Source organism: Bombyx mandarina, chromosome 22, assembly GCF_030267445.1.
Source record: "Bombyx mandarina strain Sakado chromosome 22, ASM3026744v2".
Classification (NCBI taxonomy): Eukaryota; Metazoa; Arthropoda; class Insecta; order Lepidoptera; family Bombycidae; genus Bombyx; species Bombyx mandarina.
In genome coordinates, this window is record NC_143228.1 from 16,363,105 (window position 1) to 16,376,081 (window position 12,977).

Sequence of the window (12,977 nt, forward strand, 5' to 3'; positions counted from 1 at the left end):
AATAATCATGTTCGTACGCATCGGGGTACGTAAAAAGGAGTGAAACGCTTTTCTTAAATAAAATGATCTGATATCGACAGAGAACAATACTAGTGTACATTTATCGCTTTTTAACGCGACTATCACGCTAATATCAATTAAAAAATATCTCGCACAAATAAAAAATCTCCATCTCTAAATAATACTCATATTTGTGCACCGAAATGTGTCTTATACCACACTAACGACGGAACTTTGATGACGGTTAACATTTAAGAACATCCGAAATATGTCGGTCCTGTCTGTACCTGGCTTGATATTTCATAAGCAATGCTGTTGTTAAATCGTATTATAATTGTCAACGTTTTTAAACCCTAATACCTCATTAGTTTGATTTTTAAAAATTAGAACTTAAATTTATTTTTTCGTGAATAAAAGGCATCAATGAATTTCGTCACACTTTAGTGTGGACATGGCTTAATGTGGGCGTTGCCCACAGCGTGCCGAGTCTGACTCCGCGCTCGACACGTAATCAAACCTTATCGCCGCAAGAAACAAACTGGTTAAATGCAGTGAACAATGCTTTGAGGTCGTCGTCCACGCTGCGGACCTTCATCGCGTCCAACATGCTGTTGTCCGTTAGGAACTTCTTAAATGCGTCTAGTTTGTCGATGCATATGGTGACGCAGCACGACTTGGCGCCCCCGCAGCAAGGGTCCTTGCCGGCGTTCAGGATGCTGCACTTGGTAGAGCCGTCGCAGGAGCACTTGATCTTATTCAGCGCCGACGTTGCGGTGTCGTCGCACTCGCGCAGCGTGAATATGCCGAGGTCTTCCAGTTTGGTGGTGCTGTTGTGCCTCTCGTGGTAGTGCAGGAACGTGTTGCGGTCGGTGGCGGTGGCGCTACCGCAGCCCGCCGCGCACGTCATGGCCGAGTGGTCGCACGCGCAGTTCACGCACGTGCACGTGTCCACCGTGCTGCTGTCCCTGCACTCGCCCTCCGAGTTGCACGTGCAGCCCTCGCAGCTGCAGATCCCGCAGTCGGCGGCCACCTGCTCCAGAGCGTTCCTCTTCGCTATCTCTTTACCGAATATGTTCTCCGTTCGGACCACGTACATGTCCGAGGGCGGCTCGTTGTCGAACAACAGAGTGTCCTCTAGATCCAAGTCGGTGTTGAAGAGCACGGAGTTGGCGGGGTTAATTTCGATGTTCTGCTGCACCTTGGAGGGCGAGGGGGTATTGAGGGAGCGGTCGTCGTCCGACTTGAAGAACAAGTCCAGGTCGGCGTCGATCTTGCCGGGCTCTAGGTTGCTGACGATCTCGCTGTCGTTGAAGACCCCGGCGGCCACGTCGCGCACGCTGGGCGTGTCCAGGGCCAGCGCCGCGTGCGTCATGACGTGGGCGGTGGGCCCCTCGGCGCTCAGGTCGATGTAGCTCTGCATGTGGGTGGGGACGGACGTAGCCAGCGTGAATATGCTCTCGGGGGATTTCTCTTTAATAGTGACCGGGGTCTCGGATATGGAAGCGGCCAAAGCGCTCACGTCCACCCAGGGCGCTTGGAGCTCTACCTCGTTGGCCAGAGCGAGCTGGATTGCCTTGGACCTGACTTCGAGTTTGTTACCGTTTTCAACCGGAACGGTGGGTTGGATTCCGTTAACGTCGACCCAAGTGTTTTCGTATTTTTTATCGGTTTTGTCGACGTCAAAGGGCGACAGCGCAATACTGTTAATGTCGTAGGCTGCTGCGTCTTTGGGTGCGCCGGTGCCTTCGAACAGCCATTCGGTTATATATTCGTTGTTGACCACTGTCACGTCCTCCAGGCTCCCGTCGGTCGAATTAGATTCTGTCGTGATCCTGCCGAACGACTCTAAGAGACCGTCCCAGTACATAATATCGGTTTTGGCCGGTTCAGGATTCGGAGGTTTCGCCACTTCCGTGTTTACGACTTCCGCTTCCGCCTAGAATGTGGTGATCAGAATTGATATAAAAATGTATTTATATGTACAGATGACGATAAAGATTAACCTCCATTATGTATGGCTAATAGTAGGCCCGCTCTTTGAAGGATTGTTTTGCAACAGAAATATACAGACCGGAAGTTTTTTTATTGCTTAAATGGATGGACCAACTCCCGGTATTACTGGTGTCTAGTGGTACCAATGTCATCACGAGGGCAATGCCGCCACCGATCTGGAGACACGTGGTCAAAGTCTAATAAAAACTGTCACACTATGTTTAATACTAGTGGTAGGACGTCTTGTGAGTCCGTACGGGTAGGTATCACTGCCCTGTCTATTTCTGCCGTGAAGCAGTAATTTTTAGTTTAAAGGGCGGGACAGCCGTTGTACTGGACTGTAAAACTGAGACTTTAGAACTCAGGTCTCAAGGTGGGTGGTGGAATTTACGTTGTTGATATCTATGCGCTTTGGTAACCACTTAACATTAGGTGAGCTGTGAGCTCATCCACCAACCTAAGCAATAAAAAAATCCTACCGTAGTTCTTGTGAATTTTACATAAGACCCCCAAAGTTGAAATGTCGAACAAGTATATGCCTATCCCTTTAAGCAGTATGATAAGATGAACATCTGTCGATCGATACGTACCTGTTGCTTGCCCACGTGAGGTCTGACGCTGGCGAAGGTCGCGAAATGCCGCGGAGGCGCGTGGGTCCGACCGTGGGCTTTTAGATGATGAGACGCTATGAACGACTTGTCGCAACCGTCCATGCGACATCTGCACCAGAGATATCGTACTGTTATATCCCTAGCCTGTATAGACTAATGCTTACCAAACACCTTACTCATCATAAGCCCTCTCACAGTGATTTCATGAGAACATACCAGGCTCAGTTCGGGTCAAATATTCATTGAAGTGAGACGTTTACCAATTTTCCTCCCTATATCCAAATTCTTTTATTATAATTAGTTATTCATTATAAATATTGTGTTGTGTCGAATAAATCATTTTTTTAAAGAGTTCGGCCTTCTCGCTATTAACAGTACGACAACTGTTTAATTGGAGCCTTTGGGACAGCACGGGGCTCACTGAGCGAGGATTATGAGCATATCGTATGACGACAGCGGTCACCGCCGACAGTGGGCATCAGCGGCGTTGGGTGTACGCTGATGCTTATACTTAGATATGCCTCATAGCTAAACCTTAGTGGACAATTTGTATGATAAAAAGCCGGTAGATTTTCGTTTTGGCATTGTTCATAAAATAACAACACGTTCAAATCTCGAAGATAAAATTGAGCACGTTGTAGCCTACAAGATTGAAGTACAATGCACTCTTGTGTTTGATATGAAGATCAATCAATAAAGGTATAAATAAGGCCATTATTTTATTAAGCTCATTGACAAGACACAAAAGTTGCCTTCCGTAGTAGACCAATATTAAGTAATTATAAAGCGAACATGTCTACAAGAACTAAGTTTAGATTTGACTAAATACAGACATCTCATCAGCTAAACAACTAGTGTAATGTCTAAAGCTAAACATGAATACATATATTACATCCAACTTAATAAGCAAATTGTTAAATGAAACTAAAAGAAATGTATTTCTAATATTCCAACCAACATCCATGAAATTAATTTGCAAGTCATTCATTCATTCATTCATCCTTTCCTTCATCCTTTCATTCACTGTTAACGGATCAAAATATTAATTAATCGATTCATGTAGGTACATATGACAATTTCCAACCATTTATTAACGGTTAATCGAAATGACAAGTCTTTGCCAAGTAAGGGGTTGCGTTTAAGTACTCACTTATAGGGTCGTTCTTTTGTGTGGGTCCGAATGTGTTTCTTGAGATCGCTCAGGGTCGTGAAGTATTTCGCGCATCCATCCGATTTGCAGTTGAACGTGTCGCCGCTGTGTAGCCTCTGGTGCGCCCTTAACCTATATTGACAGTTGATTTATTTGATATTCGAATGAGATTTACGTGGATTAACATTGACGGCATACGATAGTTAGTGTTGTTAGAATTCCTAACTTCATCCTAACAATGAACTCCCTCAACAAGTTTTCCACAATATATTATTTTCAGAGGCAATCGAAGATCGAATCGAAAGGTTGGATAAAAAAACAAAAGAATTTAGTCGTTAGTTCGATTTGCTAGTCAAGCGTGATTTTTGAAGTGAAACTTCTAATGCGACTTCTAACAAGGTTGCGTTAAACGTTTAACGCTACCGTGGAGTAGAAAGAGACAGAGCGCGAGTGAATGCGCGGCACTCGAGCGCATGCTAGTAGTATACTTGTTACAGGCCAGCGCGACCTTTAGCAACGAGTAGCGTCCAATATTTCCTATAGCGTCCAATGAAGTATTTAAAAAAAAATATACTATTTTTATTTTTCAATCTATAATTTAAAATATATATATTATCAATGTTGAAGATGCTGCATCTCTATATACAGCATTCCCTATTACAAGAACAATCTGATTAAAGAAGGAAAAATGAAGAAAACCACAATACTACACATCGAAAAAGAAGTTTCACTTCATTCACGTGCACCGTAATTTTAATTTTAATTAATTTTCAACGTCTGAAGCCTTTTGGTCACACACGGATTTATTGACTTGTTTTTTGATACACAAAAAACTAACAAAAACCAAGATCCTCTTGCATAAGATCAACACGTATTGGCATCAATCCAACGTCGTATATCACGACACGTGTACTGGAATGATTCACGTATTTTTATTTGAAAACTAAAGATTTATAGTTGAAAACAAGATATGTTCTACAGTAGAAGAAAATGTTGGTATTATGCAATTAATTTTAAAGTACACTGTTGTAGTACATATAGTAAAATATTTCGTTTTAAAATACTATTATATTTTATATAATATTTATTTAGGTGTTGTAAGAAGCTATTAAAGGCATTAAGCGATTGTTGCATCGTGTTATGATGATTTTAGTTTAAATCCGATAGCTTGTTGTATCAGCATAAGATTTTAGAGCTTTCTTGTAGTTCTCTAGGTAAGTACCTAAGTAGTACCTAAATACTCTAAGTAGAGTAACACTGTATTTATTAATGCTTTACCAAGTGGTATACCGAACCTAGATATCACTATTTTAAAACTGCTAACCGGCTTGCATATATTACGAATCTAACAATACTTAGTGTTACCAGATGAAGAAAATTTTCTAAAATCTAAGATAGGTATATATTTTTAAATCAGACAGTATCAGTAATCAGACGATATAATAGGTTGGGGAAAAAGTCTTTTCGCATTAAAGTATGTATAAACTTGTAATAAAATCTCTTTTGCTATACTATTTATATCTGGCTGGTTTTAGTATAATTAAAAGTTTAAATTTTAAAGTAGATAATTCCAAATTCAAATTAGGAAAATGTGTGATTTTTATTTATTTTTCGTACTGTCAAGATGAGTGAATCTAATGACGAAATTCGATACATTTTAAAATTTTACTACAAAAAAGGTACTACAACGCAAGCCGCGAAAAAAAATTCCGATGTTTATGTGCAGTGTCTGTGAGAGTAGCACAAATTTGGTATAAGCGTTTTCAATCCGGAAATTTTGACGTCAAAGATGCACGTCGCTCTGGTCGCCCTATTACGGATAAAATTGATGCTATTTTTGAAAAAGTGGAAAAAGATCAGTAGTTACGACGTAGCTCTTCAGCTAGTAGTAGTTCGTATTTCTTCAACTGGGAATTGACCACAAAACAGTTTTAGCGCATTTGAAAAAAACTGGGTACAGAAAAAAGCTCGATATTTGGGTACATCACGAGCTCACTGAAAGAAACCTAATGAATCGTGTACTTATTTGCGATTCTTTATTACGACGTAATGAAACCGAACCATTTTTGAAGCTGATGACTGGTGATGAAAAGTGGATCACGTACGACAAGAACGTGCGAAAAAGGTCGTGGTCAAAGGCCGGTCAGGCTTCGCAGACTGTGGCGAAACCCGGGTTAACTCGCAACAAGGTGATGCTGTGTGTGTGGTGGGATTGGAAGGGCATTATTCATTATGAGCTGTTACCACCAGGCAGGACCATCGATCCTAAGTTCTACTGCGAACACCTGATGAGATTAAAGCAAGAAGTTGAGAGCAAGCGGCCGGAATTAATCAACAGAAGGGGTGTGATTTTTTATCATGATAACACTAGACCTCACATATCTTTAGCCACTCAGCAAAAATTAAGAGAGCTTGGCTGGGAGGTGTCAATACATCCGCCGTATAGTCCTGACCTTGCACCTTCAGATTTCGACCTGTTTCGGTCTCTTTAAAATTCTTTAGGCAGTGTCAGGTTTTACTAAGCAGATTAGAGCCGTATTCAGACAAAATCATTGGGGTTTATCAGTGCGGCTTCAGACGTAATCGTAGTACAGTCGACCAAATCTTTACTCTGAAACAGTTAATGGAGAAAAGATGGGAGTACGCACAAAGTATTCATTCGCTCTTTGTTGATTTGGCTAAGGCCTACGACAGCATAGATAGACTATATAGAATCCTCACGCGCTTTAAAATCCCACAGAAACTTGTGAAAATCGTGGAGGTTGCTACTAGGGAAAGTAGAATGACGGTACGAGTTGGCGCTTCTCTCACTGATGAGTTTGACTTTGTGACTGGACTCAGGCAGGGGGACGCTCTGTCACCAATGCTATTCAACCTGGCACTTGAATACGCCATACGGAAAGTGAACACACTTAATGGCGGAGTGTGGCTCAATGGACAGCATAGGGTGATAGGATATGCCGATGACCTCGCTCTACTTGGAGAAGGAAAGCAGCACGTAATAGACGCACTCAACTGCCTTCAACAAGAAGCCTCTCGGATTGGTCTTCGTGTGAGCCACGAGAAGACAGAGTATATTCACATGCGTCGATACAAAAACATAAAACGGAAGCGAGAAGATCTAGTTGTAGGAAATACGAGGTTCAAAGGAGTGGCCAAATTCCACCATCCTTGGCTGCACTGTAACAGACACCAATGACAGGGAAGATGAGATCGAAATTCGTGTACAAAATACCCTACGATGCAGTGCAGCCCTACACCCGGTTCTCTCTTCGAAGCTACTTAGCAGGCGCACCAAGATTCGGATATACAAGACTGTAGTCAGACCGATCTTATTGTATGGATGCGAAGCATGGACGCTGACACAGAAAGAAGAGTCAAAACTTCTCGTGACGGAGCGAAAGGTATTGAGAAAAATACTAGGACCAGTTCAAAAAGAAGGCGGTTCTTGGCACGTCCGGAAAAATAAGGACGTGGAGAGGCTTTTTGGTGAGCCAAATATTCTGGGGGATATGAAGGCACGGAGGCTCGGATGGCTCGGCCATGTAGTACGTATGGAGCAGGATCGGGCTGTGAAACGGGTGTACGCGGGTGTACAGGGGGGACGCCGCCCCGTAGGGAGGCCCAAGTACCGATGGTCTGACGCTGTGGAAGGAAATTTACGGGAGCTTCAAGTGTCGGACTGGCAAGGTGTTGCACAGCGCCGGGATGAATGGCAAAGTTTATTTGTCGGAGGCCAAGACCCACTTCGGGTTCATAGTGACAGCTCAGTAGTAGTATTTTTTTTTTTTTTTTATTGCCCTTGTAGGCGGACGAGCATACGGCCCACCTGATGGTGAGTGGTTACCGTCGCCCATGGACTTCAGCAATGCCAGGGGCAGAGCCAAGCCGCTGCCTACCGCTTAATACTCTCCACAAGCCTCGTTTGAAGAAGGACATGTCATAGCGCTCGGGAAACACCGTGGAGGGGAGCTCATTCCATAGCCGGATGGTACGTGGCAAAAAAGATCTCTGGAAACGCACTGTGGATGACCGCAGTGGCTCCAGGTAGTATGGATGAACTTTACTCCGGTGGCGGGCGGTGCGATGGTAAAAACGAGACGTTTTTATCATCTCGAACAATTCCTCAGAGCACTCCCCATGGAACATGCGGTACAAAATACAGAGGGAACCGAAGTCCCTCCGCAGACCTAGTAGTAGTAGTAGTAGTAGTGTCAGGTTAACATCACGAGAGGACTGCCGAAATTAATTGTCGCGACATTTTGATCAGAGGCCCCAAAATTTCTACAGCAATGGGATCATGTCCCTACCTACAAGATGGTAAAAAGTTATCGAACAAAATGGTACCTACATACTTTAGTTAAATGTAAATAAACTATATTAAAAAATTATGTGAATTTTCTTAAAAAATGCGAAGAAACTTTTTCCCCAACCTTATATAATTGGGTCTAGCGAGCTGCATCTCATTTTGAATTTGAATATAGCTGGGTTCGGATCGAACAAATTCTGGTAATAATAAAATAGTAAAGGTGAAGTTTAACCATGATAGTACTTTTGATTAGGTTTCCAAATATGCTAGTACCTACCATTGCAAGCTCACAACACGTATATTAAGGTAAAGTTGTGAATTTTTCACCAACATTAATACTATAATGGGTTCGTGCATTATGGGCACGACGTTTCGTGCTTTGTTATTGTTAATATAATTATATTATTAATATCATGCGGTTCTCTGTTAATATATTTGCATTCTCGTAAAATTCATTAAAGTTTGCTGTAACATCAAACGCAACTGATTTTGGTCCCTGTCGTTAGCGGTAGGGTATTTTCGAAAGCACATAATATATGTATAGGCACCACCGTCCAGTCTGTTTCTTGCAGGGAAATCATCACGCATTCCAGTTTGTGCGGGAAAACAGCCACGTACCAATGTGATTGTGACTTCGCGCAAATAGAACCCATGCTTTTAGGGATAAGACCGCCTATTGTACTATTATACCTGCCAGTGTGCTTAGTGTGAGTTTGTTAACGTTCTCGATACCGTAAAAGTTAACCCAATTTAATATGCAGTTGGAACAGCGCCCCTAGCGGCAAACGATCCCATTCCATACAAATGTTTTCCATACAAATCCCATTCCAAACAATCTTTTTTGCCACGTACCATCCGGCTATGGAATGAGCTCCCCTCCACGGTGTTTCCCGAGCGCTATGACATGTCCTTCTTCAAACGAGGCTTGTGGAGAGTATTAAGCGGTAGGCAGCGGCTTGGCTCTGCCCCTGGCATTGCTGAAGTCCATGGGCGACGGTAACCACTCACCATCAGGTGGGCCGTATGCCCGTCTGCCTACAAAGGCAATAAAAAAAAAAAAAAAAAAATATGAGCTAACTTTTACGCTATCGAGAACGTTAAAAAACTCACACTAAGCACACTGTTGAGTGTTTTTCAATACTAATAATGGTTTGGTGTGCACTGCATTTAGTACATTCTTGCTCTCTCATTCTCTCCCGCTCTCTTTCTCTCTCTCTCTGAAACCACAATTACCTGTATAATGTGTTAAAAGCCTTCCCACAGGAGCTGTTGTCGCAAATGAAGGGTTTTGTTTTCGTGTGCGCTCTGACGTGTATCTTTAGACTGTATGATGTTAGAAAGGCCTTCTCGCAGGACTGCATTGGACATTTGAACCTGTATTCACCTGTAATCATATTTAATTTTGGTTTATTCGTAATGCATGTTAAAATATTTTATGTGTACGTACATTTTAGATTTAGAAGATATACAAAACAGCGGCAGTAAAAAAAAAGTATTAGATAACGTTTTCCCTAAATTTAGGGAAGGAACTTCTAATTCAAGCTCAAGGGAGGTTAATGCGATTTTTGAAAATTTTCAGGAAATCCACATATTAGAATTAAATAGCTTTAAACTAGGCTTATCAGGATTACTTTTTTTATAATACACCTTGTCATTTTAAATACCATAACAAACTTCCGAACACGATGGCTGGTGTTTTGTACTGAGTAGGTAATACAAGTTTCAATTTTTTCTGAAAACCACACCCACGGACGTGCATAGTGTAAGTGCTAAGTGTTTTACCAATATATATATTATGTATTAATGCCATTAGTAGTTTGTGCATATTTACGTAGCTACTCTTAAGTGGGTACTATGTAACAGTTCTTGCACCGAATCGGGAATAAACTACAAGTCTAAAGTAAACATAGAACAGTAATTTACTCAATTAAGCATAAGCACTGGTATTGTCTATAAGTTCATATGTTGTGGACCCTATATTATTTACGTACAAATATATGTATACATATATAAAAAATACAGCTGACATTCCCCCGCAATGGATAATGTCCATCGTCTCCCATTTCCCGGATACCTTGACCAGTTACTGTACATCACTGGATTTTCTATTGGACTACGTTTTGCGTAATGCGAAAACATTAGTAAAATAATAATCCCCCTATAACGCGGTAGTCTTATAATGCGATTTCATGCCTCTTTGTGTAGGTAACATCGTGATTTTTTCCGATAAAACGCGAGGATTTCTGGCTTTATTAAAAATTATTTCTAATAAAAATAAATTTTTATTAAATTATTTTATAAAATTTGTGTTCCTGGTTTCTGAAATGAAAGAAAATTGACTATAACTAGTCTGACCATAATACCTACTGAATAATTTTTTATATCTTTTTTTTTCAACTTTTTATTTATTTTGAATTTAGAACACGTATATTACGTACGGTACGTACGTTTAATATTCTAAAGAAATACGTACTTAACAAGTGTTCACGATTGACTTCCACGGTGAAGGAATAACATCGTGTAATAAAAATCAAACCCGCAAAATTATAATTTGCGTAATAACTGGTGGTAGGACCCCTTATGAGTTCGGACGGGTAGATATCACCACCCTGCCTATTTCTGCCGTGAAACAGTAATGCGTTTCGATTTGAAGGGTGGAGCAGCCGTTGTAACTCTACTGAGACCCTTATAACTCATATCACAAGGCGGGTGGCGGCATTTAAGTTGTAAATGTCTATGGAGTCCAGTAACCACTTAACACCAGGTGAGCTGTGAGCTCGTCCACACATCTAAACAAATAAACATAGCAGTCAGAGGGTTAAGTATATTTGTATGCAATGTAGAGCACGAGTGACCTACACAGCAAACAGAGGGTTAAATATTCGAGTTAGAGTTCGGTTAATAGGTTAAGTATCGTTAAGTATCGAGTATCGGTTAAGAGTTCGTGTGCACTATTAACACCTTTGTGAGTTTTCATGTGTGTCCGCAGATTGCCCACCGTGCTGTAAGTGCGCTCGCAGCCGTCGTATTCGCATCTGTAACGGGCGTTGTTGTCCTCCGTCTTCCTTTTGTTTTTGTCCATTTGATGCTTCTGAGAATCGATTTTGATCGACGACATTCCCGACGAATCATCATGCCTGCAAGACGACGTTTCGTTATTTAACTGATCACAGTAAGCGTTTGTCATTAAAGGAGTACACAGTGGCAGACTAGAACTTTGAAACCTATGTGTATGCTATGGCCCCTTCCATAGGCTAACAAAGATTAGTTAATGAAAAAAAAATTCAAAACTATCTTCTAGATACCATATTTCATTATTCAATACTATCATAAAATTTAATTCACTTTGATTGATACACGAGAAAACATATTATTATCATAGTAAGAGTTGTCAGTATACTGAGAAGTGATTGGTATAGCAGAGTAGTGAATAATTCATTTCAATAAAAATATTATGTAACACACATTTAGAGTCCCATTGCCTATGTAAAATGAAAAAAGCTTTTCTTACAATACACTTTTTTTTCCATAGCATAATTGGCTTAACGCCAAATTCTACCCTAGCAAAGGTCAATTTACAAAGCAAAATTCAAACCACAAAATAAACAAAATAATATTTTATAGTTAAATTTATGATTTTTTTTTTTATTCAGTACAAATGCAATTTTTTTTTATCGACTTATAATGCTAATGATGGTAGTACTAGACATAGTATTGGCAATTAAAAAAACATTTAAGAGCCTTTGACAATCTAGAAACATTTCATCTATATTGAAATTGTTTGTGCTGAGAATGACAGAAAATATTATGTTTTTAAGTCTATGTATAAGTCTCTAAATTTAGAAATGGCAATAATTAATGTAAAAAAAAAGGTTTATGACACATATATTTTCTGTAAGATCTTTTTGATACAATGTTAACACACTTTTTGTTAACGCTGTCATAAGTGCTTACAACTATACTAAATTAACTACCTATGTAAATAAACTCATTCATAATATTTTTTATGTAAGCAAATAAATTGTGTATAAAATTTTATTTAATGAAGTACATTACCTGGGCAACATTTAAAAAATGCCACAGGATATTGTGGTCAGTACTGGTCAGTATCTCGTAATTACTATGTCATTTGATAGCATTATCAACAAGTCTGTTTACTGCAAAGCTGTGTTGGAATTCTAATCAGATATTTTACAATCAGAATATAAATATTCATACCTTCATTCGCCCCTCAACAAATTACTCATTGGAGCAGGTACACAAAATTAGGATATTCGCATCACATAGTGATGGTAATGTACCAAAATAGAATGCCCAAAAATGATACACCAAGACAAGAATCAGTTAGTGGTGAAAGGTGCACGAGCGAACGAGATAGAAGATTATTGACAAACAGCTGATTGAATAATTGTTTCAAAATGAGAAACAAAGTTAAGTAATTATATTTAGAAATTAGTCGTTAATGCTGTGCACTGCTACTGAGATAAGGCTGTTTGGTACTACTTACGTTTCCAAATGAGTTTTTCCTTCTGAAACTTCACTATTATGATTGTATACACTTTCCGACGTCACAGCAGAAACAAACGCACTTTTCTCGAATCCACAAGTTTGTAACCCCTTAAACTCCTTATCGAATGCTTCTAAATTTAAGTCTGCTCTTATGTTTGAGTTACTTTTTTCTACTAAAAACGTACACAAGTTGTTTTGTTCAGTAATATCAGACGGGCCGCTGTCAGTTAGCCATGCGGCCATGTTTCAGAATAGAGCTACGATTGGTGCTCATAATTTCTAACGTCAAAAACCCGGTAAAAATACAGAATGTAGTACGTTGTTCGGGACATAGATGGCACTAAAATTCAAAAATTTAGAGAGAGTTGCCACCACCGTTCTGCCGTTATCAGCGGTAAAGTAGGCG

At 40.3% G+C, this 12,977-nt stretch overlaps 1 protein-coding gene across 4 annotated transcripts; it reads right to left on the reverse strand.

Annotated features, from left to right (window-relative positions):
• Positions 1 to 395: 395 nt before the first annotated feature.
• On the reverse strand, positions 396 to 12,977 carry MTF-1 (Metal response element-binding Transcription Factor-1). 4 transcript variants are annotated; one of them, XM_028170637.2, is made up of 6 exons: positions 12,570 to 12,977; positions 11,024 to 11,199; positions 9,296 to 9,446; positions 3,754 to 3,885; positions 2,583 to 2,712; positions 396 to 1,936 (listed from the first exon to the last, which is right to left on the reverse strand). In XM_028170637.2, exons 1-6 carry the CDS (start codon positions 12,812 to 12,814, stop codon positions 512 to 514), a joined length of 2,259 nt encoding a protein of 752 aa, XP_028026438.2. In that variant the 5' UTR covers positions 12,815 to 12,977; the 3' UTR covers positions 396 to 511. The 4 variants fall into 4 exon arrangements, with proteins under 4 accessions (XP_028026438.2, XP_028026441.2, XP_089592795.1 ...); XM_028170640.2 differs by having other exon boundaries at positions 11,061 to 11,199; positions 12,570 to 12,830; XM_089736669.1 differs by lacking the exon at positions 12,570 to 12,977 and adding an exon at positions 12,281 to 12,550 and having other exon boundaries at positions 11,061 to 11,199.